This window comes from Clytia hemisphaerica, unplaced genomic scaffold, assembly GCF_902728285.1.
Source record: "Clytia hemisphaerica strain Z4C2 unplaced genomic scaffold, Clytia hemisphaerica genome assembly, whole genome shotgun sequence".
NCBI classification, from domain to species: domain Eukaryota; kingdom Metazoa; phylum Cnidaria; class Hydrozoa; order Leptothecata; family Clytiidae; genus Clytia; species Clytia hemisphaerica.
In genome coordinates, this window is record NW_027103917.1 from 1,707,145 (window position 1) to 1,728,878 (window position 21,734).

Sequence of the window (21,734 nt, forward strand, 5' to 3'; positions counted from 1 at the left end):
TCATCTAAAAAATGAAGTCGTTGCATTGTTTTTCGCGCGAGTTCTATTTTCTGCAAATCAAATTGCGTCACGCATTCGAAAGATTCGAAAATGTTGCAATCAAAACAGTCATTTGTGAGTTTGGTTTTGAGAAGAAAACATTTTCTGAAAATTAAACCTAAAATATTGCGATCTTATTCATATTTTGAAAAGACTTTGAAAACAGAAAGTTATAAAATTTATTACATTGAGATATGGTTGTAAGAGGTATGTATGTATGGAAATGGAATGCTTTGTTTGCTTCAGTTTTCACTACAGACTTTCCTCCCCTCGAAATTCAGTTTTCGATGGGAGCCTTTATTTATCTAAACTTTGTTTTTATTAATGGTGATTCATTTTTGGATATCAAAAACTCCCAAGGATAACCAGTAAGTTTTATTTATTTTGGAGGTAAAAAATGCTAAAGAGAATGAGTAGATATGTGTCGGTGATTTGTAAAATAAAGGGATTTCTTTTTCGAAATTGCGCTTCCATTGAAACGTGAAGTTAAAATTGACGTTACAGCATTTGAAAAAAGATATAACTTCAAGGCAATGAAAAATCGATGAAAATTGGATTACAACCTGTACTTTTTTATATATCATTTTTAGCATTTTTTATCCTCTTTCACTTGCAATGGGTGGGAAAATTGTCCAAAACAAACAGCCGAATTTAACCGAAAACCATTTTACCGAAATTCGGTATTTTTGAGAGGAACCCTAAGATATAAGCGAAAAAGGATTAATTAATCGAATACAAGGATTAAATAATCGAATAAAGGAGATTAAATAATCGAATATAGGAGATTAAATAGTCGAAGCTATTCGACTAAACGACGGCAGCTATTCGATTAAATAGTCAAATCATTAATGGAACTTAATAATCGAAAATCGATTATATTTTTGAGAAGATCCCTAATTGCTTCCCAGCGCTCCTTCGCAGCTGTTTATCAAATCTCCTACAATGAGGTTGCCGCATTTCACACGGCCTTCGTTTTGGCATCCGTGGCCTCTCAGTGCCTTGCAGTGGTTGTAAAATTCCACCCTTCATACCTTAAGTGGATAAATGTTGGCGTGGACTTAATTTGGCGATTGGCTGAAATACAATTTTTGGCGGGGATTTAATTTGCCAATAGATCAATTTCCTAAAATTTGGCGGGGATTTAATTTGGCAAATTGGAAATTTTGTCACATTGAAATGGGTGAAAATTACTCAAGAATATACTAAAAAGTTGTGATTTTTCACATAATCAACAAAGTGCCGTAAAAAATCATTGAATAAAAGAAGAACTTAAAATCTTAAATATTTTTATTTTGAAGAATTGGTGCAAAAAAGTGAAACATTGAGAAGTTTCATTTTTCATTGCTTTAATCAAAATATAGAATTTGGAAAATTTTCTATGTTTGGTTTTTGCTCAAACCCCTATAACTATGGGTGAGCACCCCGTTGCTTAGATGTTGGCTTGAAATCGAAAATAAAACCACTGAAGACAAAAGTAAAATCGGCCCGTACTCAAAATCTCGTAATCTTGATATACGAGTTTAAGTCTAAACTGATTGTATTGTTGCAAAGGAAAAGATTAAAGAAGCGAGGCTAGCCTAATTTCTAATGTCTAATCCTGATATAAGAGTTTAAGTCTAGACTGCCAAACAACAGTTGTTCTCCATTACTGAACCAAATTGAACAGGAACTTTACCACTAAATGTCTTGATTAGTTCAATTTGTTTGATTAAGAATACCGTTCGATGTCGTTTGATGTATGTTCGAGTAGTTTGACAAGTGTTCCAGTAGTTTGATGCGTATTCGATTAGTTCAGTAAGTGTTTGAGTCTAGTTTGATTGTTAGATACTTGCTTAATTGATGATTGCTTAATTGGTTCAATAAGCCTCTGATCTAACCTGCTATATTTATGATTATTTGATACCGTCAAAGTGCAAAAGGACCCGTTTTCTGGACCAAGAATCTTGGTGCTTTCCAGAATCATTTCGCTATTTTTCTTGGGTATATCTGCAAATATGTTGCTAATAACAACCCAGAAAGAAACAAAGACGAAAGAAAGGTTTGCGTTAAAGGAGGGTGGATGGAATTGGAAAGCACAAAGCAATCGAAAAGAACCCATCAAACCTTTATCGCACGTGTATTACATAGTAATCAAACCGCCATCGAACACCTGTTGTGTGACTAAGTCCAATTAGTTTGGTAATCAAGCAGTTCAATTGACATCCCCTGGCATTGTGTAAGGATTACAGCATGCAAAGAACGGGTCTACTGGAACAAACTAATCTTTGCTCTTGGTCTACCTGTTGATACCTTGATAACGTCATTTTATGGTTTTGTCATTTACAACACAGGAGTTTACCTAGGGACACAATAATTTATCCTGTTTGTACTAGCTGAGGGAAAGTAATGTATGTTGAGTAATTTGTTATTCCAAAGACTGTTTCGCACCGAATAGGCTTTAAAATCGAAATATGAAAAAAATCCGTAGTGGAACACACGCGAGTGTCTGGAACGAAGAATAAAAAATTACTGGCAAAACGATGGAGCCTTTGACGTCACTCGCACAGCAAGTTACACACTTGTTATTTGTTAATCCCATCAGGCGATAAGGCGGTTAGGCGGCGGGTGTCCACTAGTTCTCCAATTGGAGTGTGGTCATTTTGAATAAAAACAAAAAAGTTAAAAAGGGCGCGCTATCAGTGAAAGTTATAATGGCATGTTATGAAACTTGGTGGAATTATCAAAAGAAATTTATTGTCAAAGAGTCAGACTTAACAGTAAGTGAAAGTACAGGCCAGATATCAACAGATATCCCATGTTTCAACCAATCGTCCCAAGTTAGAGTAGTTGACGGTATATCTTCGACAGTAGAATCATTTGAAAAGGACCTGTGTGATTGATTAGAGGTAATTCTAAGTTAAAAAGACTTAACTCCCACAAAGTCTTCGAAGCTGAGCAAATTTTCACGCCCTTAGCATTTTAAGAGTAAGTAAGTATTTATTTACCATTTAACACTACAAAAAGGAGATCAATATCTTAGCATACTACAAACTCTTAGTATACTACGGCCTAATACAAGTCAAATATCTTTAATATCAAATATGTTTATTAAGAGGTTGTAGTATACTCTTAGTATGCTACGGTTAAACGCCACAGCGTGGAATAAGAGCAAAAGTGCATAAATACCATTCAGGAAGAATAAATAAATTGAACATAATCTAACAGTAATTGAATACAACTAAAAGTAATTAAAGTAATTGAAGAGTAAATCCTGGGTAATATTTGATTAAAATTGTATTGTGTTCAGTAATCCAGCAATTATTCAATTCGATTGTGTTCAATTGATTTGGTCTTCGATCAACAATGTCTGGTTATAAGCATATGAAGGCTCAGATTTGCAGATTTCCTAACAATTACATAAGCATATAGTACTCCAGCCTGAAATATTTTTCAAGTCGTCAATTTTTTTCCACGACCAGCCACATTCCAAGCAAGGGTGGGGGGCAAACTATGTGAAACTTACTTTTCACCTTGTTTGGTTCAAATTTGAAGGCTATGTTCTGAAAGCTCTCCTTTTATCATGTGTCATGTCTTTAATTCCCTTATACTTACCAGATTATACTTACCAGGTTATAAATATAAGAACTGCTTTTAAAAGTTAGTTCTTTTGTATTTACAACCTTAGCTTATGTTGTTTTGTTTCGAAGGGGGCGCTGCTCAAAACCTCTCACACATATTATTCTTGATATGCTTGCCAAATTATGGGACAACTGAAATTTTTTTATTTGCAAATCTTTTGTTGAACTAATCTTAAGGTAAATAATTGCCCCTTCTAGCTGCATAGATCAGCAGCTGTATAGCGAAAATAAAGAAGGAAACCAAGCCATAAAACTAATTTATTTATCAATATTGTTGTTAAAGAGGTATGAGTATCATTAAATGATTGATTTGATAAAACTTAGCTTAATTGGACTTTACTTGCCCTTAGCTCTCGAGGTGTGCATAAAAATGTTCCTATTTTTTTGCAATTTGTCATTATTTTGATGTAACTTCCTAAAAAATTCAGCTTTAGAATGTTCTTACAATGTTGTTGGAATATTTGGCCATCGAATCATTATTTCTTTGGTCTTGGGAAATCACCCTGTTTAATATATCGAAAAAACTCTATTTGTTTTAGGATAATAGATAGAAAAATTGTTAGCGCATGGCTATTCGTCAGCGTAAAGGAAAGGAGAATTCCTCCCCTCCTTCAGGAACTTCTCAAACTTCTCAAACCTCATCCAAAAAGAAATCTGGCAAGAATAAAACGCATCAATTTGCTATCATCTTTGGAAGTGTGGTATTTGCAGTTGTGGCAAGCTATGTATGGAGCTATATGAAAACCATTCGTGCTTACACACCGTTGAACGCACCCAAAGCTGTTGAATTAATCAGAGATCATAATGATGACTTACACAGACTCTGGGGCACCTACAGGTAGGCATTTTGCCTTTTCCATTCAATCTATACGGAAGAGATTAATATAATCAAATGATGAGATTTTTGGCCTGTCTATCTCTACTTTGGTAGGGCCAAACTTCTATTATCCTAAGTATGACTTCCAAAACCCTTGCCTACATATTAGTATTGTTCACTAAATCTTGATTCGTCAAACAAAAATGGGTTCTTACCACAGTAATTGAATTTCTATTGTTTTCCTTGAATTGATTTTGAGAAATAGATTTTGATGATTTACTCGTGATGTTTTACTGAGGATAATTTGAAAGAATTTCTCAAACCAAATGTCTCAAACTATATCTGGTTACCGTTTCAAAGCTTTTTAACGAACCAATCTTTCGTTGTTGTTATTTTTCATTGCTATTTTATTTCAATGTTCAGTCCAATTTTGTAAATTGTAATTTTCATAGACATTTTAAAATGAATTGACTGGAATCTAGGGATTGAAAGTGCAATATGGTACAAAGGCTTATGCCGGCCTCTTTTTGTAAGGCCTAGAACTCTAGATGGGGATGTGGGAAGAAAATTGCACAGAAAAATAATCAAATACCAAGGTTCGGGAAATATATGAATACATATGTGGAAAAAACTATAATTACCTAACTGATCACTAAATAGGGATCGTGCTAACTGTCCCTAGGTTGGGATTCGGGATATCACTAACACATTATCCAGATGTAGATTAATGGTAAACATGATCTGGATGTTTGTTTTAACTAACTGGTGAAATTGAAATTTCAACATCAAGAAAATGCTATTCCTGAATTTTCAAAATAAAGATCAGTTTGTGTTTCTGCTGAAAACATCATTCACGAATTAAATCCTGATTTATAGAAAGCTGGTAAAATAGTTAAATGTATCATTCTGTGAGCATTGGTTCGATAGCTCTCATTCGTTCTGACATGTACTTGCGCTACTTTTCAAATCCCGGCACTTTTGTCACAACAGTGGAGCTGCACTAGAAAGCCAACTCAATGACCTCAAACCCGTGTCACCGATCCACTGAGCCCTTGCGACGCAAGTCCATTGCGAACGAATGAGGCCGCCCTGGCGGGACGCCTCACCTTTAGCGTTGTGTTGCACACTGATCGAATACATCCTTATGATGGTTTGCTTTACATACGACTCGAACACTTTTGAGTGAAAAATCACTTGTGGTTTTTTCACGCGCATGCATAATAGAAGTTAGATTTCCCTAACCTGAAAATAATTTTCCCGAACTTAGGCTCTAATTTGTGACAGTTTAAAATTTTTGATTGAATTGTCTTATTTGAAGGTTTGAAAAATAAGTTCTGATTTAATTAATTGTTTAAAGGATACACTCAAATTAAAGAGTTCGGGAAATCGAATTTTCCAATCTGGGAAATTTTATTTCCCTAATTCGAGAAATCACATTTCCCGATCCGGAAAAAGAATAGAATAAAGCAAGCAAGGTCACAATTCGTGATATTTCCTATCCCTAAAGGGGAACTCAACAAATTTGACATTTTTATTTTTTTACTGATTTTTGGTAATATTAAGTATAAAAATGAGAAAGAAAGTATATAAGTCCGATCTCTCAAATAAAAATCATGAAAAATCTCTCTTAACTTCAGTTAAAAATATGTTAAAAAAATCACCCCCTTTCTTTTAAAAAAAGATCGACTTCTCTTTTGATTATGACGTCACTGCATTCAGAAAACAGAACAAATTCAGTTATGATTACAGTATGTTTTCAGAGTTCTGTTTTAAATAAGAAATAAATACATAGAAAAGTATTCCTGGTAAATTGTGGGTGATTTAGCCGAATAACAATAAAAAATCCAACAAGAAACACAAAAATTTAGTCACAAACCCTCTACTGAAGGGCCTGTCTTCACTGATTTTTAGCCTGAGAAGATAAGCATCTTCCTCTTTCTGAATACGGCTACGTCATAAAACAGCTGAAAGTGCGTCTTTTTTATTTGATAAACAATTTCATTTTAGTAGAGGGGAGCCTCTTTTTAAAAGCTCATTAAACAAATTTTTAGAGTGAAAGGAGAGTTGCAACCTTGAAATTTTGAAATTTATCGTTGAAACAAACCATTTCAGGATAGAAACAAAAAAATCCAAAATTTGTTGAGTTCCCCTCTAACTAAATTACCAAATTACTAAACTTGTGAATTTGTGTTTTCGGATAGGTTTCCATTTCCGATGTAATCTATTTTTCACGATGTGATTTCTAATTTTTCCTAGTTTCTTTATGAATTAGATTACCAAACTTGTGAATTTGTATTTTCGGATAGGTTTCTTTTTTTCATTTAGAAAGAATTTTAGTGGTTGGTGTTATATTGTTTCCCTTCCTTGGTCACAACTTTTACCTATTTCAAAAATTTTATGTTTATGATTTAGGTTTTGCCATAGAGGATTTTATTGATCCCGAATATGCCAAACAGATTTGGGAAATGATTTCCAGAATGGTAAAAACAAATACCCAATGCTCCAAAGAATCCTAAGTTAACATTCCCTAATCCTAAAAGAAATGGGTTGAAATTCCCAATCTGTTTTCAATTTTCACTAGTTTGGGATTTAAAGATTTTTTCCTGTGTTGGTGGTATTTAAGCTTCCTGGTTCATTCGTTTATTCCTTCATTTCTGAATCAATTCATTCTTCGCTGTTTTTGTTTAATCATGCATCAATTTTTTGTTTTAAGACTTCACTTTTCTTATTTGAGTTTTGACTATTTGCCTAGCGGAGGGTAGAACATGGACGTGAACATATTTCATTCTAAAAGTTTCCAAATTTTATGTAGAATGGAAAAATTCGCTCGGAATGGATTTTGGACAATTATTGACATTTAACCATATAATCTCAACATTTATTATATTGAGAAATCATACTAATCTTTCAGTGCTTACACTCTGTTACTATCTAAATCTCTCAATTATTTGAAAAAGTACTGGCATTAGCGCAAAAATGCTTAAAATGAGCATTTTTGGTCAAAAAAGGGTCAAAACAAAAGTGTCCAGTGTCAAAATCTAATAATCTCAACGAACTACCTGATAGTGGAAATATCAATATCAATGTAATCATTTATAACGTAATTTGGGCCTTTTGAGTCCAAGATTGGCCCATTCCGTGCTAACATGGAAATTCATATTTTGCACGTTTTTTTATAAGAATAGTGTTTTTTTGTCTGAGGGTAAGTATTATTCTTATTTTCTATTGTTCTAAACAATAGGCATATTGTTCTCTTAAATGTCACCCTTATATTCTTAAAGAAGTTATTCTTATATAAGAAAGCGTGTATATCAAATTTAAAAACAAACTTTTGGTTTATAATATATCCACAACTTTCTAATATATTGAAACTGCAAGCACTGTTGGTTTTTTGTGGGTGAGTAGTGTTTGGGGATGAGAGGCTAAAGTTTCAAGAGTCAATTGTGAAATCATGTGATTTTCTCTTTTTCTCAGATCGCATCTTTATTTTGGTGTACGCGCACGGGCGCCAGATTCATTGCTATTCGGCTTGCTTTGGTTCGCTCAATATCCTCAGGATGGACAACTAAAAGTCAGGTGAGACAACACCCTTATTATTCTACCATGAAATATTGATGCATAATAATATGATTTTACCTTACTAAAGCTAGTTTCTTAGAGTTTTCTGTCGACAGAAAAATTTTATCGTCTAAATGTCTCTAAGAATTTCGCTTATACTTTTCAGGTATTCATGCGAGCAAGGTGACAACCTGCCGAAATACGGTTGGCTACAACACGACGGCTCAACTTACGGTGCGCAAGAGATTGTAGATGAAGACTTCATTCTAACCACTGAGTACATCAAACGTCCTAATCATGGATCGAAAGGTGGTGATTGGACGGCAAGAGTTAAAGGGAAATCAAGAAACGGTGATGTAAGGAAATAGTGAATTCCCCTCGAAACAAAAAACTGTTTTGAACCTGATTTTGTTTTGTAGCACAAGGCTGTACTTTTTGATGCAACTAACCATATCAACAAGAGAAATGATCTTAGTAAAGTTAAAGATTAAAAATGTCAAAGCCTATGCTAAGTGTTAGTGTTGCTATTTTTATAGAAAACGGAAGGGTCGCTTAATTTGAAATTTTGAAAATAATGTTTAAAAATCTCAATTTTAAGTTATGCTGTCGATTTTCGTTAGAGCACAAAAATGACGTTGACACTGTCTTTCTTAGAAGAAGTCCATACAAGCAGTGTCGTTGATGTTTGCTGTGTCGAACGAAGGAGCGGGAAAGCTCACCAGGATTGTGAATGGTGAGAGAATGGCTGAGATCAGAGGTACGGCTTCAGGACATAATTTTTAGACCTTTTTATATCAAACTCCAAATGAGCTTAATCGCAATAAACAATATTTACGATGCATGTAAAATATGTTGGTACAAAATATGATTATGTATACTTTTGGCGAACTTTCGCGAACAGAAACTTTCGCGAGTCTGGCCGTTTCAATTTTGCTTCAACTCGCTCACTCCTTCTTGTGGGTGCTATTTTCTCATTAAAAACCCAAAATCTCGTCTGATACACATTGTTTTTATAATCAGCTCATGGCGTTCTAAATCTACAGATTTAAATCTGTAGATTTAGAACGCAATGAATCAGCTCCAATTTTCGGGTCAAGGCTTGGGTTGCTTAGCATTCTAGCTCATTTTCTGAAAAATAAGCTTCAACCAACCATGCAGAACCATGATGTTTACTTTTTACGATAGTGAAATAAATTGGCTAATTTCAGGGCTCGAGCCTTAGCAACCTGATTACTTATTTAAAAAAATGTGTAGACAACAACATTATTTAATGTGAAAATCCTTAACGTCAATCTTCTTGCTCTGCCAAATACACTAAATTACTTTTTTAAATGCATCTTTAAATCCTACAGGTCGATCACCACTCCTTGGTGAATTCAAGTTGAAGTTCCGCAATCCAGCTGGTTCAGTGAAACTCAACAGTTATTTGACAACACACACTGACGATATTTACAACCCAAAAGATACAATTATGAAGAAACTCCATTATAAAACAAAACCAAAAAGTCGTGATCAAACACCGTTAATCGGATTACCGGGTGACGTTCCAAACCCGAACGGGAAACCGAATAATTTGTTTGTGCACCAAGTCACATTGCAATTACCGTTTCAGATCGATGCCGTGTTTGAATCAGAGGACGGCGATAATGACCGGAAAGAGTCATTAGCCGGTGACGTCTTCGCTCGTGAAGTCAAACAAAAACGGAAAGATTTTAACGAACATTTTGAAAACACTTTCCAACTCTCTGAGAAAGGTTTTACTGACGAACAAATCAGTTTCGCGAAGGCAGCTTTCAGTAATTGCATCGGTGGAATAACATATCTTCATGGGAAATCTAAAGTCACGTCACGGCGTTTGAAGGAACCTGTTGATTACTGGGAGACTGGGCTCTACACAGGGGTGCCTTCGCGATCCTTCTTTCCGCGTGGTTTTTTATGGGACGAAGGCTTCCATCAAATCATGATACAAAAATGGGATGCTGGTATCACAAGACAGATTCTTTCACACTGGCTTGATCTTCTCAATCAAGATGGTTGGATCCCGCGCGAACAAATCCTTGGAATCGAAGCCCGCCGTAAAGTACCGGACGAATTTGTGGTTCAACATAATGAGAACGCCAACCCGCCCACTTTCTTTATCACCATAGAAACACTGATTCGAACGGAGAAAGCGGAACATGGTCACGTGACGCCAGAAACATTAAAGTTCCTTAAAAGTGTATTTTACAGACTCGATCAATGGTACCAATGGTATAATAAAACGCAGACCGGACCTTTACCCGGCGCCTATCGATGGCACGGGCGTGACGCGACCACAGATCGTGAATACAATCCTAAAACTTTGACATCAGGTCTTGATGATTATCCCCGCGCGTCACACCCTTCGGACGATGAACGCCATGTTGATTTAAGATGTTGGATTGCGTTAGCTTCAGGTATTCTTGCGGATATTGCAGATATTGTTGGAATTAAAAGTACGAAATATCGAGAAACTGAAAGCTATTTGAAAGACAATCAACTTTTAGATCAGATGCATTGGTCTGATAAACTGAAGACGTACGCTGATTATGGAAACCATACCAAGCTTGTTAAGTTAGAATGGGTTCCTGTACGGTACGAACCGCACGCGCCCAAACGGTTGGCACGTGTCGTCAAATCAAAGAAAGGACCTTCCCCAAAATTCGTCGATGAATTCGGATATGTATCCATGTTTCCTTTTCTATTAAAAATCTTGAAACCAGACTCGTCCAAATTACGAATTCTACTCGATGATATCCGCAGTCCTGAGAAACTGTGGACACAGTACGGTTTAAGATCACTATCGCGCACCGCTCCCTCGTATAATAAACACAACACGGAACACGACAAACCATACTGGAGAGGTCCGATCTGGATCAACATCAATTTCCTTACCTGTAAAGCGCTCCATTATTACGCGCACATTGAGGGGCCGCATCAAGGACACGCAAAGATGATCTATGAAGAATTACGTCATAATCTTGTTAATAATGTCTATAAACAGTACCAGAAAACAGGATACATATGGGAACAGTATGATGATAAAACGGGGAAAGGACAAGGCTGTTATCCGTTCACTGGATGGTCAGCTCTTATTAATCTCATAATGGCTGAAAAGTATTAATGAATTCGTCCCATACTCTTGAATGAAACTTTCTATTTTAGATTTTTTCTTTTAATTTCTAGGTAATTTTTAAGTGACCAGTCTGGTTACATTTTTGACAATTTTATAGGTAGAATTTTTCAACTAGGTTTATAATTCAAACATACACAAAATATTAAAGCGAATTCAAATTATGTTCGCTGTCACTTGATCGCATTTTTCTGGCATTCCCAGGAAAAAATATTTTATTCCCTAGGCTATGAAAATGTATATTTCCAAATCAGGCAATCTGGATTTTTCCCTGGCCAATCCCTAGCTACGGAAGGTGAAACAGGGATGCTCAACTTTTGTTCTAACAGCGAAGCTGCATTAGAGAACCAACTCAAACCCGCCTCACTGAGCCCTTTCGGCGCAAGTCTATTGAGAACGAACGAGGCCGTCCTTTCGACCGGACCTTTAGAGTTGTGTTACACATGATGGAATACACCATTTTAATGCTTTCGTTTGTTTAAAACTCGGCATCTCCCAGTCCGAGAAATATTAATTCCTTAATTCGAGAAAGTTTTCACACCTAAAGTATTAGTGTGGAAACCCGTTATGACTAACACTTTAGTGAAACACTTCCAGCATGGGTAAATAGGTTTCCTTAGTCTCCTTCATTTCCCAAGTTAATGTGGTCGAATAATAAATAATCGTAAATAAATAGAAATCTGAAAATCGACTCGGCTAGGGAATGACAATTTTTTCCTGTGATTTGTATTCTCAGTAGTTGGAATTTAGATGGAAAATCCTTCATCGGCCATGTGAATGAGCAATTTCTTACTGCTTAATTAATACCCCTGTCTCAGCAAGGAATTTAAATAGAAGCTAAACACTGATATGGATGGGGAAGTTTTTAATGGGACTTCAAATTGCAGCTCACCATCCCGCCGGGGATTTATGAAATCTTTGTGTTTTTCAAGTTGGATGAAGGCTCAGTTTCCCAACGGTGATGTTTTTTTCTGTACAGTTTTCCAGTGAGGAGTGGGTAAAGAATTTATTAGCCACCATTAAGAGGTTATTGAGAATCTTTGTGTAAGGTGGGTGATTCCCTTATTAATTGAAATTGCAAAGATAAAGAAAGATTTCGGTCATAAATAAATAAATATATTTCTCTTCTTTCATTTTCATCATAAATCAAAATCTTTTTTATTCTTTTGAACAATCTCTTGCATCCGATGAAATTCGGAAATTCTTTGTTCCGTATACTTTTGTAAGTCAGTACCGGCTTCCAAGAGAAGAATAGCTGTCCTGTAATGTTGCTTCTGGAAAGCGTCATGAAAAGCTGGCATTTTAAGGCATTCACTACCGTTGACATGTTGACAGGAGTTTGTATTTAGAAGGTTTAATATCCTTTTGATATCTCCTTTTCCAGAAGCGTCTTTCATTTTCTTACAACATAACGTTAAGTGAACTTTCTCTCGTTCCCAGTCCTTTTCAGTCGTTTCTTTATCAAAAGGTGGAAAAGCTTTCAGTTTGATTTTCCGATGTACTTGAAATTTGTATTGAAAAGGTTTTTGTGTGAATCGTAAACACGAGCGTACCTGATGAATAATTTTCACAATTTCACTCCGCGTTAATGGGCACACCGTACGAGTTTCCTGTCTAGCCTCCATTCGTTTCAACGCATGTTTAGCCTGGATTTCTTCCAGTAAAGTTAATTTCGTTTTCTTTAAAGCACTTCGCATGGGAAGCATAATCCGATTTTCGTCCGTTTCTAAAGGTTTCCATTCCGATTTGTCCGATGTTTGTTCTGTGAAACTCTCAAATTCTGAATCAGATAAAATCCGTTTTAAATGTTCGAGTAATTCTTCTTTTTTCGGATCATAAAGTTGATTTTTAATTCGACATAATAAAATCTCTTTCGTTTGGTCTGTCTGTTTTTCTTGTTGTGAAGTTTGCATTGAGAATTGTGTCGGAGAAAGCAAAGGTGACTGAGCTATAGACGAATTCATGGAGTAACATCCGGAATCATTTGAAATAGAAGTCTGATTGTGAAAAGGTTTCGATGATTGTGAAGGACAAGAACAATTATCTTCGAACGTTGATCGATTTCTATCAATACTACATGATCGATGATGTAAACTTTTCATTTCACTGGATGTGGGATTAGGTGAATCAAGTTCACTGGATTCACCTGAACCAACACCCGAAGACACCGAATGGTCGTTCGTTTCAACACTCAAATGCGGGTTCGTCCGCGTGAAAGAATGCGGGATAACCGTATTATGTGTAGATACCGGAATATTTTCTTCGATAAAGTTTGAGACAACTCGCGAGCGATCTTGAGGAATATTTGCCACGACGAAAAAACAAGTTCCCTCTTCACCAAAAGTCTCTTTTGCTTCAGTGGATGTCAGTTCATAAATCCCAATCGATTCTGTCATTTCACTGGATTTGTTTGTAGGGATTTGAAATATACCGTTAAATCGGTTATTTTTGTGTTTTTTATAATTTCGTTTTTGTTGTTGACTCCTTCGATGGAAAGATTGGATGTTTTGTTTTTGAAGATGAGTGATCTCAACATCTTGCCCATCTTGTTGGTGGTCGCAATACATCAAATTTCTTTGGCTCTGAAAAAAGAAAAAATACACTTCATTGATTTTTTAGGTTCTGAGTAGGAACTGCCTACTTAAAAGTCTCTTTTAAACTTGAGGTAGTTCGCTCATTTTAAGTAAAAACAAGCAACATGCTGAATGGACCTACCTGTTGATCAAAATCAGATAAAAGTAGGTATTCTACATTTTACTATTGGTATTGAGCAAACACGATAAGTTTTAGAACAATGCAAAAAAGTCTGATTTATTTTCTTTTATCATTGTGTAACTTGGTCGTCTTTTTTAGAAAATTTTATGGCGAAAAAAAAATTTTCAGAGAAAAATTACTTCAACCATATTTTAAGGTACCTTGCACTCTATCTTTCTGACAAAAATCAGGAAAAACTAATGAAGCTATTTTGCACCAAGTCCAAAAAACCTTATTTTTAGGTAGTTTTTGGCCCAAATTTACCCCAAATTTTTTTTTCAAAATCGGGCTCCGTCACTTTTTAGGCATTGCTATTTTGTATCATTGTGCAAAAATGAAAAAAAAATAATGAGCCGATCCCGAGAAAAGCTGCTAACAGGAAAATGGTAAAAGGGAATTTCCCCAAAAAAACGAAAATCCGTATTTTACGACGAAAAAAAATTTTCCGAGAAAAATTACCTCAGTCACATTTTAGGGTACCTTGCACTCTATCTTTCTGCCAAAAATCAGGAAAAACTAATGAAGCAATTTTGCACCAAGTCCAAAAAACCTTATTTTTAGGTAGTTTTTGGCCCAAATTTGCGAAAATCCGTATTTGACGACGAAAAAAAATTTTTCCGAGAAAAATTACTTCAGCCACATTTTAGGGTGCCTTGCACTCTATCTTTCTGCCAAAAATCAGGAAAAACTAATGAAGCAATTTTGCACCAAGTCCAAAAAACCTTATTTTTAGGTAGTTTTTGGCCCAAATTTGCGAAAATCCGTATTTGACGACGAAAAAAAATTTTCCAAGAAAAATTACTTCAGCCACATTTTAGGGTGCCTTGCACTCTATCTTTCTGCCAAAAATCAGGAAAAACTAATGAAGCAATTTTGCACCAAGTCCAAAAAACCTTTTTTTTAGGTAGTTTTTGGCCCAAATTTGCCCCCCAAAATTTTTTTTCAAAATCGGGCTCCGTCACTTTTCAGGCATTGCTATTTTGTATCATTGTGCAAAAAATTAAAAACAACTAATGAGCCAATCCCGAGAAAAGCTGCTAACAGGAAAATGGTAAAAGGGAATTTCCCCAAAAAAGCGAAAATCCGTGTTTGACGACGAAAAAAAATTTTCCGAGAAAAATTACTTCAGTCACATTTTAGGGTACCTTGCACTCTATCTTTCTGCCAAAAATCAGGAAAAACTAATGAAGCAATTTTGCACAAAGTCCAAAAAACCTTATTTTTAGGTAGTTTTTGGCCCAAATTTGCCCCCTAAAAATTTTTTTCAAAAATCGGGCTCCGTCACTTTTCAGGCATTGCCATTTTGTATCATTGTGCAAAAAATTAAAAAAAACTAATGAGCCAATCCCGAGAAAAGTTTGTAACAGACGAACGGACAACGGTCAAATTAAAGGACCTCCCGGTAGGTCCAAAAATCCAATGTCAGCTTCTGACGTTTGGTTATCAATGCGAGCCGTAGTACTAAGATAAAACTACTTTCAGTCGATAACTTAAATATCAGTTTATTTAACTTTTCACCGTAAAGATCAATCTGTGGTCATGATAACTTATGAGAGGGGGCTATAACGGCCTATAAGCGGTTGAGCACAAAAAAAACGAACGATTACATCATAAAATACAAAAAGAAAATATGCGATGAGGTTCCTCAAATACTTCTGAAATTCGTTTGAAGAATTCAGCAAATGTAAGTGACGAGGAACATTTGTATACATGGCTCAAGACCTGTTAAGTGAGTTCGTGAGTTTGAGTCTTAGGCTGTCTCAATCAACAAATCAACAACTTTTTTTAAAGTCAACCATACATATTATCTGACAATGTTTTTGTTCAGTTGAAAGAGTAATTCAGTTTTCAAGGAAAGTTCTGCAAAATGTTCTTGCATTCATTTCAAAAGCAATATATTCATCCGACAATTTAATAAGCAAGAAAAATAATTTCACACATGCTCTAGAAAATTGTTATCAAAGAATCTTTGAACTTGTCAAAAAAATGTTGATTGCAAAATTAGAAATTTTTCCTTGCTGAACAGAAAAGAAAGCTATGTATTTCATAGCATCGACATTTGAATAATGTCATGTCAATTATATACAATACGATCTAACGGGTAGGTCAAGCAAACTTGAAATCAAGCTCTTGCAATTACATAAAGCCCAATGAATCAGACAAGCAGCCCTCGTAATGCTCCTTACAAAAAGTTAGTAGAACGATTTTCGACCGTCATACTAACATTTCAAATGAAAGTAATTTCAATTTTTTTCAAAGCAACCTTTTTTTTGCAAATACACGATAAGTCCTTTGGATAAACAGCTTAAAATACCACATCCTATAAATAGATAGCTAGCCTCCTTGTATTTGCGAGAAATTTAATCATCCTAAATTCTGCACGAGTTTGACATTTCTCGATTCCCATATCCACTGTCAGATAATAGTGAAGTGAACGAAAATTTAACAGACTAGTGAGTTTCAACCAATCAAATTTCGTACTTTCACTAGCCTATTACATCTTTCATCCGTCGTTGTGATTATCCTGGTATATTTAACCTCAGCAATGTCTATGGCATAAACCCATTAAGGAGAACTCAGGATTCAAAAGAAGCTAACATACCTAGGATCAAAAGACAAGCAAGGAACAAAACATAAAATTTAATCTCATTTTGCTATGGTAGTTAAACCCTAAACAGGAAGCGATCATTGACAATACTCTCCCTTTGTAAGGCGCCTTTTCTTAACTAAACGCCTACAAAATTTCACAAATGACATGTTGTAATTCATATCTCATCGGCTTTGCTTGATTCGATACTTATTCTATCCTAACTTCCAAAGATCACAGTTCACCAACTTCGTCTTCATGCTTGTATAACTTAAAGATGTCAGAAATGGAATCTACACGTCTTTTTTTTTTAAGAAACTAGTTTTACCAAGCAGCCTCAATGTTTCTTAAGAAATCGGCCTTTTGAGCCTTAAATGTTTCTTACATGTTTCTAAACTTTTTGACATAATTAGCCTTGATTGGAAGGTTCTTATAAAAAACCGAATTAAAAAATGTTATTTTCTCATTCTCAGCCTCAGCATGTTTCTTAGATGTTTCTTAGTTTTTAGGCATTCTGAGCCTCATGTTTCTTAAAAGTGTGTTTCTTAAAAAAAAAAGACGTGTACATCTATACTAAGACGACACGTGTAAGCACTCAAATCTGACCGTAAGGATGGTCCAAGAAACCACAAGTAATTTAAGAAAGACAACCTGCTAGGTTAGGACTTACAATGTCACTGGATGATTGGTTTCGCTTTTCTTGTAAATCAATGACTACAGAGATTTGACGTCATCAGGGTGAAGTGAAATAGATATCTCTTTTCTGTAGCTTTTAGCGCAAGCCTTGGCAGGTGTAGCACGGAACTCGAGGATTTGTGATTCTTTTTTTGATGCTAGATTGTAACTTGTAGAAATTTCTTTCACATTTTCCAGTCATACTGTATGTCATTTTGTATGTGGTGTAGGAAAAATGACCGTTATTTCAAATTTCAAAATACACAATTCTTCCCTCATGAAGCGATCAGTCTTAAAGGATTATCGAGAGATATAACCCGATGGTTAAATATAGCAAGGAAAGGTTACAAACCGATTCAAAAGAAACCAAAGTCTACGGGAAACAAATTAATATTTTAACACACAAAGAACAGCTCAAACCCGAATCATTACAAATTACAAATCCTCGCAGCTTAAAAGTTTAACATTTAGTGAACGAAAGAGATAAACTGCTCATGTTTGAGAAAACACCCAAAACACGCGATGACTTTTCATTAGCCTTTTTGAACCGTTCGTGTTGCCTCCACTATCTCACTTGCAAATCTAAGTAATCGAATTACCAGAACAAAAACCAAGGTTTTGAAATTGCTCTCATTTCTTGACAAATCAGTCTCCTAATTCAAAATGCTGAACAGACACCACCGACAGAGCTGGACTAAATGTCACGAGAAAACATTCTGTGTCAGTCTAATAGAACTTGCAAATCTATAGAGAAAATGGGTTTAAAAGTATCATGCAGATAGCATAGGATACTTCTAACGCTACCGCACTATATTTCTGTTCATTTTTTTCTATAAAATTGACCTTGTTTTTTAGAGTTGTGATGAAATATGAGAACTTCTCGAAGTTGTAATTCGATAGAAAAACAGTAAATTAGCGGTGTTGTCAAAATAGGGCAATTTTCACAGTTTATTGGGTAGCAATCCCAGATTAGCCATTATTTTACACAATTTCCATGGGAACTTTAGATACAAGCGTACGTTATCATCTAAAAAATCATACCTAACCAACGAAGGCTAGGATATTGTAGGTAAGATATCACAATTATATAGATGATTAAAATTAATAAGGGTACGTCATATGATAAAGAGAAAAACTTTCTTAATGTAATCCAACCAAAATAGAATGTTCTAGAACATAATATGAAAAAGAAGGCCTCCTTATTATATTTAGGGAAGGAGCAAATGGATCAAAAATGGAGACTATAAGCGGAAAATCCTAGGATGTTTACTTTTTTCACGAAGGATAAGAAATTTAACCAGTACAAAACAAACAGGGGTTAAACTGAAAGGCAACTCGGTTTGTCGATGACTCATCCTGGATATCCGGCTGTCATAAGATTTACAAACAACCCCAAACACTCATATCATCAAAGATCTCAGCATATCAAAACAAAGTGTCCCAAATTTTTATGGAGTTTTTTAAACATCTGAAACAACAACGTCATAAAAGTCACTCAAGCTCCAATCTCAATTAAGTCCATATTACCTTAAGGGTATAAATTTTCGCAGGGATTATATTTCACGAATTTTCGCGAATTTCGCCTTTTTCGCGAAATATAATCCTTCGCGAAAATTTTCAAACTCTCATCTATCGCTAAATTCGCGAAATTTAAGGTATCCTATTCTTGGTCTTATCTAGGGTTCAGATATACATATGTATGACTTTCAGATTTCTACTATTTCTAAACTTAAAGGCATCAAGACTTTATTGACGAGTAGAACACACTCGAAGCTTAAGCTTTTCTATGTCTTTTCTTGCTAGAGGAGTATAAAGGTCGGTTGCCAATTTTCACTGGATTCTCGCTTTAAATCTGTTGATTTAGTACAAGGATTATGAAAAAAGCGAAAGTTAGAGAATAAGTGTTGACGCAAAGGAAAAGCATTAAAACTATTTTAACGGCCAAGTTGTTTGTTTTGATTTAAAAAAAAATCTTCAAAAAAAGAATTTGAGAGTCAAATTACACCACATTGCTTCAGAGCTAGTCAGTAATAGCGAATGTAAAATGATGAAAGATGTCATTAAAGAATCATTAAAGCATTAAAAGCTTCAAACATGGTGATACTTAGCAGACTGTTAAGTAAATATATCAAGCTATAAGTTAATTATTTCAACAAAAAAGATCAACCTACATTCTCTTCAAATTATCGGAATACAAAAACTGAAAATCATAGAAGTCCTAAGAATTGAGCGCAAATCTTATCTACGATGTAGATAAAGTTTATATCTATAACAAGAAAAAAGAAAAGATTCCCTTGAGAATCCAATAGAAGTAGATACCAATAAAAGTAAGAGTACTGATGTAAAGGTTTAAAACACTAACCCATGGTTGCTTCCATCTCCTCTTTAAAATCTCTTTCCAACGAAATCAAAACCTCGAGAATATCCTTTAAGGTCACCAGCTTCAAGTTGTAAAAAATGAAAATATTCTGTAATGAGTGACTGATACAAAGTCAATGAATTTTGATATAAAACCAAAGTCTTTTCCGTGTTTTGTCAAACAACCAAACGCGTTATACAATCTCCTTGTTGTTTCAAAACACCCTATCACTTTCTCAAAAAATGAAACGAGCGAGCTCTCGCATTAAATGGTTTTACTTTCTCTGATGAGCGTAAGATCCCTTTTAAAACTGCAAAATGATGTCAGGGTTTATGTCTGCACGCGCACTGTAAAATAAATCCATTTGCAAAATGTGAGCGTCAATGGTTTTACAAGAACGAAATGATTTTTTAGTCTTCCTACCTAAAAGACACAATACGGCCCAAATCCCTTTTAGCATTGTGAGGGTAATCTTATTTCGAATCGTGTTACAATTTAATATAAAACACGATTTATTAAAACAGTTTGATTCTTTTGCTTTTGGAAGGAAATAGAAATGAGTTTTGTTTTGGGTTAGGAATCAGGAAGACTCGTGTCAAACCCTAACCGCTACTTTGTAAAAATAAATCGTTTTTTTTCTTTCTTTCAGAAACATTCAAAATTTGAATTTAACCGTCGTTTTGGAAGTGCCACAAAGAGTTAGGTTAAATTGCTGATAAAAACATTTTACTTTGCAAAAATTGATCTTTTCTTGATATCTTCTAAGGAAAACGAAACGACAGAGAACTAAAGAAGACAACACATTTTTATCTAAATAACTCCCAATCTCAGAAAATATGACCTCTTTATTGTAAATTGATCCTAATTAAATGATAGACTTAATTACCCTTGTAATCGATACTCGTACTATACAACCCGAGGTCATTTAATGTACACGCATGATTGCTAAATTACGTACATCTTACAATTGAACAACAATATGCCTTAGTCTGCGGTCCGTCTACCTGAGATGATACTTTACATTTGTACCAGTAGAAAATATCCACTAAAAATCACACTCTTACTGAAAATCACACCCTTACTGAAAATCATAGCTAGAACATAAAAAAAGTCATATCCAGAGGTATTATGGAAAACCATAACATTTAACCAAAAAGATTTCGGTATTAAAGATGGAAGCCGTCAGCGAAACCAACAAATGTCATTTAGGGTTTGTGGTAATCATAAACCAAAGACGTAAAACCAAGACTATGACATTTTTGTAATAACCCCAATCGTCGAACTATTGACAGGTACACAAACCATTGATTGCAGATCAAGACAAATTGACCATATTACAATGACAAATGTAAAAAGAATTGCACAGATTTTCACATCAACTTGTGATAGCTTCCCTTGAGGAGTCTAAGAACAAACTCTTGAACTGAACTTCAAAGTGTCGGATTACAAAATAGATTAATCTCTGTAGTCTTTTGATGAAATGCACATACCGCTTTTCGTTGAACAATCAAGTGAATTTGCTTTCTACTTCTCTGTTCTCCTATTATTCTCTTTGTTGATTTTACCCCTAGTGTTTCATTTCAAGCCTCTCAGTAACCCAAATTGATCAAAGTCAGCATCTAAAATGGAGAACAAATTACGTAGTTATCAGGGTTTCGCTCCTCTCCTGTAATTGGTGCAACACTCAGACTGGAAATAGTAAAATTCTCTACTCTCTCCTTAATATAATACTCCTCCATGAAAATGAGGTAAAATGTTGAAAGAAATGCATAAAGTAAAAATAAAGAAGGTTGAGAATTTACCTCTCGAAATCTACACCAAGAACTACGTTGTTTTCTCAATTGTTTTCTAAAAAGCAGAAAAGAGTTAACAGAGTACAACTTAACCCCAACATATAAACAGCCGACCGGCCATTTAGCATAACGTTTTAATTTATCGAGTATACATAAGCAACTACTTGAGTAGCTCCTCCCTAAAGTACACCCAATTTAATATAAATAGCCATCTCAATTTAGAGATGAAAAAAGGTATACCTTCTAATGAATAAAAATGTCAACCAATCACCACAATTCAAGAGCAAGATCTTTTTGTATATAAAACGCTATGATCAGAAAAGAAGAAAAGTAGGAGATAAGGTGGAAAAGCTAATTACATTTAATAATGAGTGTATTTGAGCA

At 34.9% G+C, this 21,734-nt stretch overlaps 2 protein-coding genes across 5 annotated transcripts; one reads left to right on the forward strand and one right to left on the reverse strand.

Annotated features, from left to right (window-relative positions):
* Positions 1–4,179: 4,179 nt before the first annotated feature.
* LOC136809405 (mannosyl-oligosaccharide glucosidase-like) lies at positions 4,180–11,345 on the forward strand. Of its 2 annotated transcripts, none has more exons than XM_067065935.1 (5): positions 4,180–4,494; positions 7,948–8,049; positions 8,198–8,387; positions 8,686–8,788; positions 9,384–11,345. In XM_067065935.1, the coding sequence occupies exons 1-5, from the start codon at positions 4,223–4,225 to the stop codon at positions 11,171–11,173; spliced, it is 2,457 nt and encodes an 818-aa protein (XP_066922036.1). In that variant the 5' UTR covers positions 4,180–4,222; the 3' UTR covers positions 11,174–11,345. The 2 variants fall into 2 exon arrangements, with proteins under 2 accessions (XP_066922036.1, XP_066922037.1); XM_067065936.1 differs by having other exon boundaries at positions 8,689–8,788; positions 9,384–11,339.
* A 937-nt stretch (positions 11,346–12,282) lies between these two features.
* LOC136809404 (uncharacterized) lies at positions 12,283–21,650 on the reverse strand. 3 transcript variants are annotated; one of them, XM_067065933.1, is made up of 3 exons: positions 21,591–21,650; positions 21,048–21,176; positions 12,283–13,764 (listed from the first exon to the last, which is right to left on the reverse strand). In XM_067065933.1, the coding sequence occupies exon 3, from the start codon at positions 13,747–13,749 to the stop codon at positions 12,322–12,324; it is 1,428 nt and encodes a 475-aa protein (XP_066922034.1). In that variant the 5' UTR covers positions 13,750–13,764; positions 21,048–21,176; positions 21,591–21,650; the 3' UTR covers positions 12,283–12,321. The 3 variants fall into 3 exon arrangements, with proteins under 3 accessions (XP_066922034.1, XP_066922035.1, XP_066922033.1); XM_067065934.1 differs by lacking the exon at positions 21,591–21,650 and adding an exon at positions 21,360–21,413; XM_067065932.1 differs by lacking the exons at positions 21,048–21,176; positions 21,591–21,650 and adding an exon at positions 19,561–19,918.
* Positions 21,651–21,734: the final 84 nt, after the last annotated feature.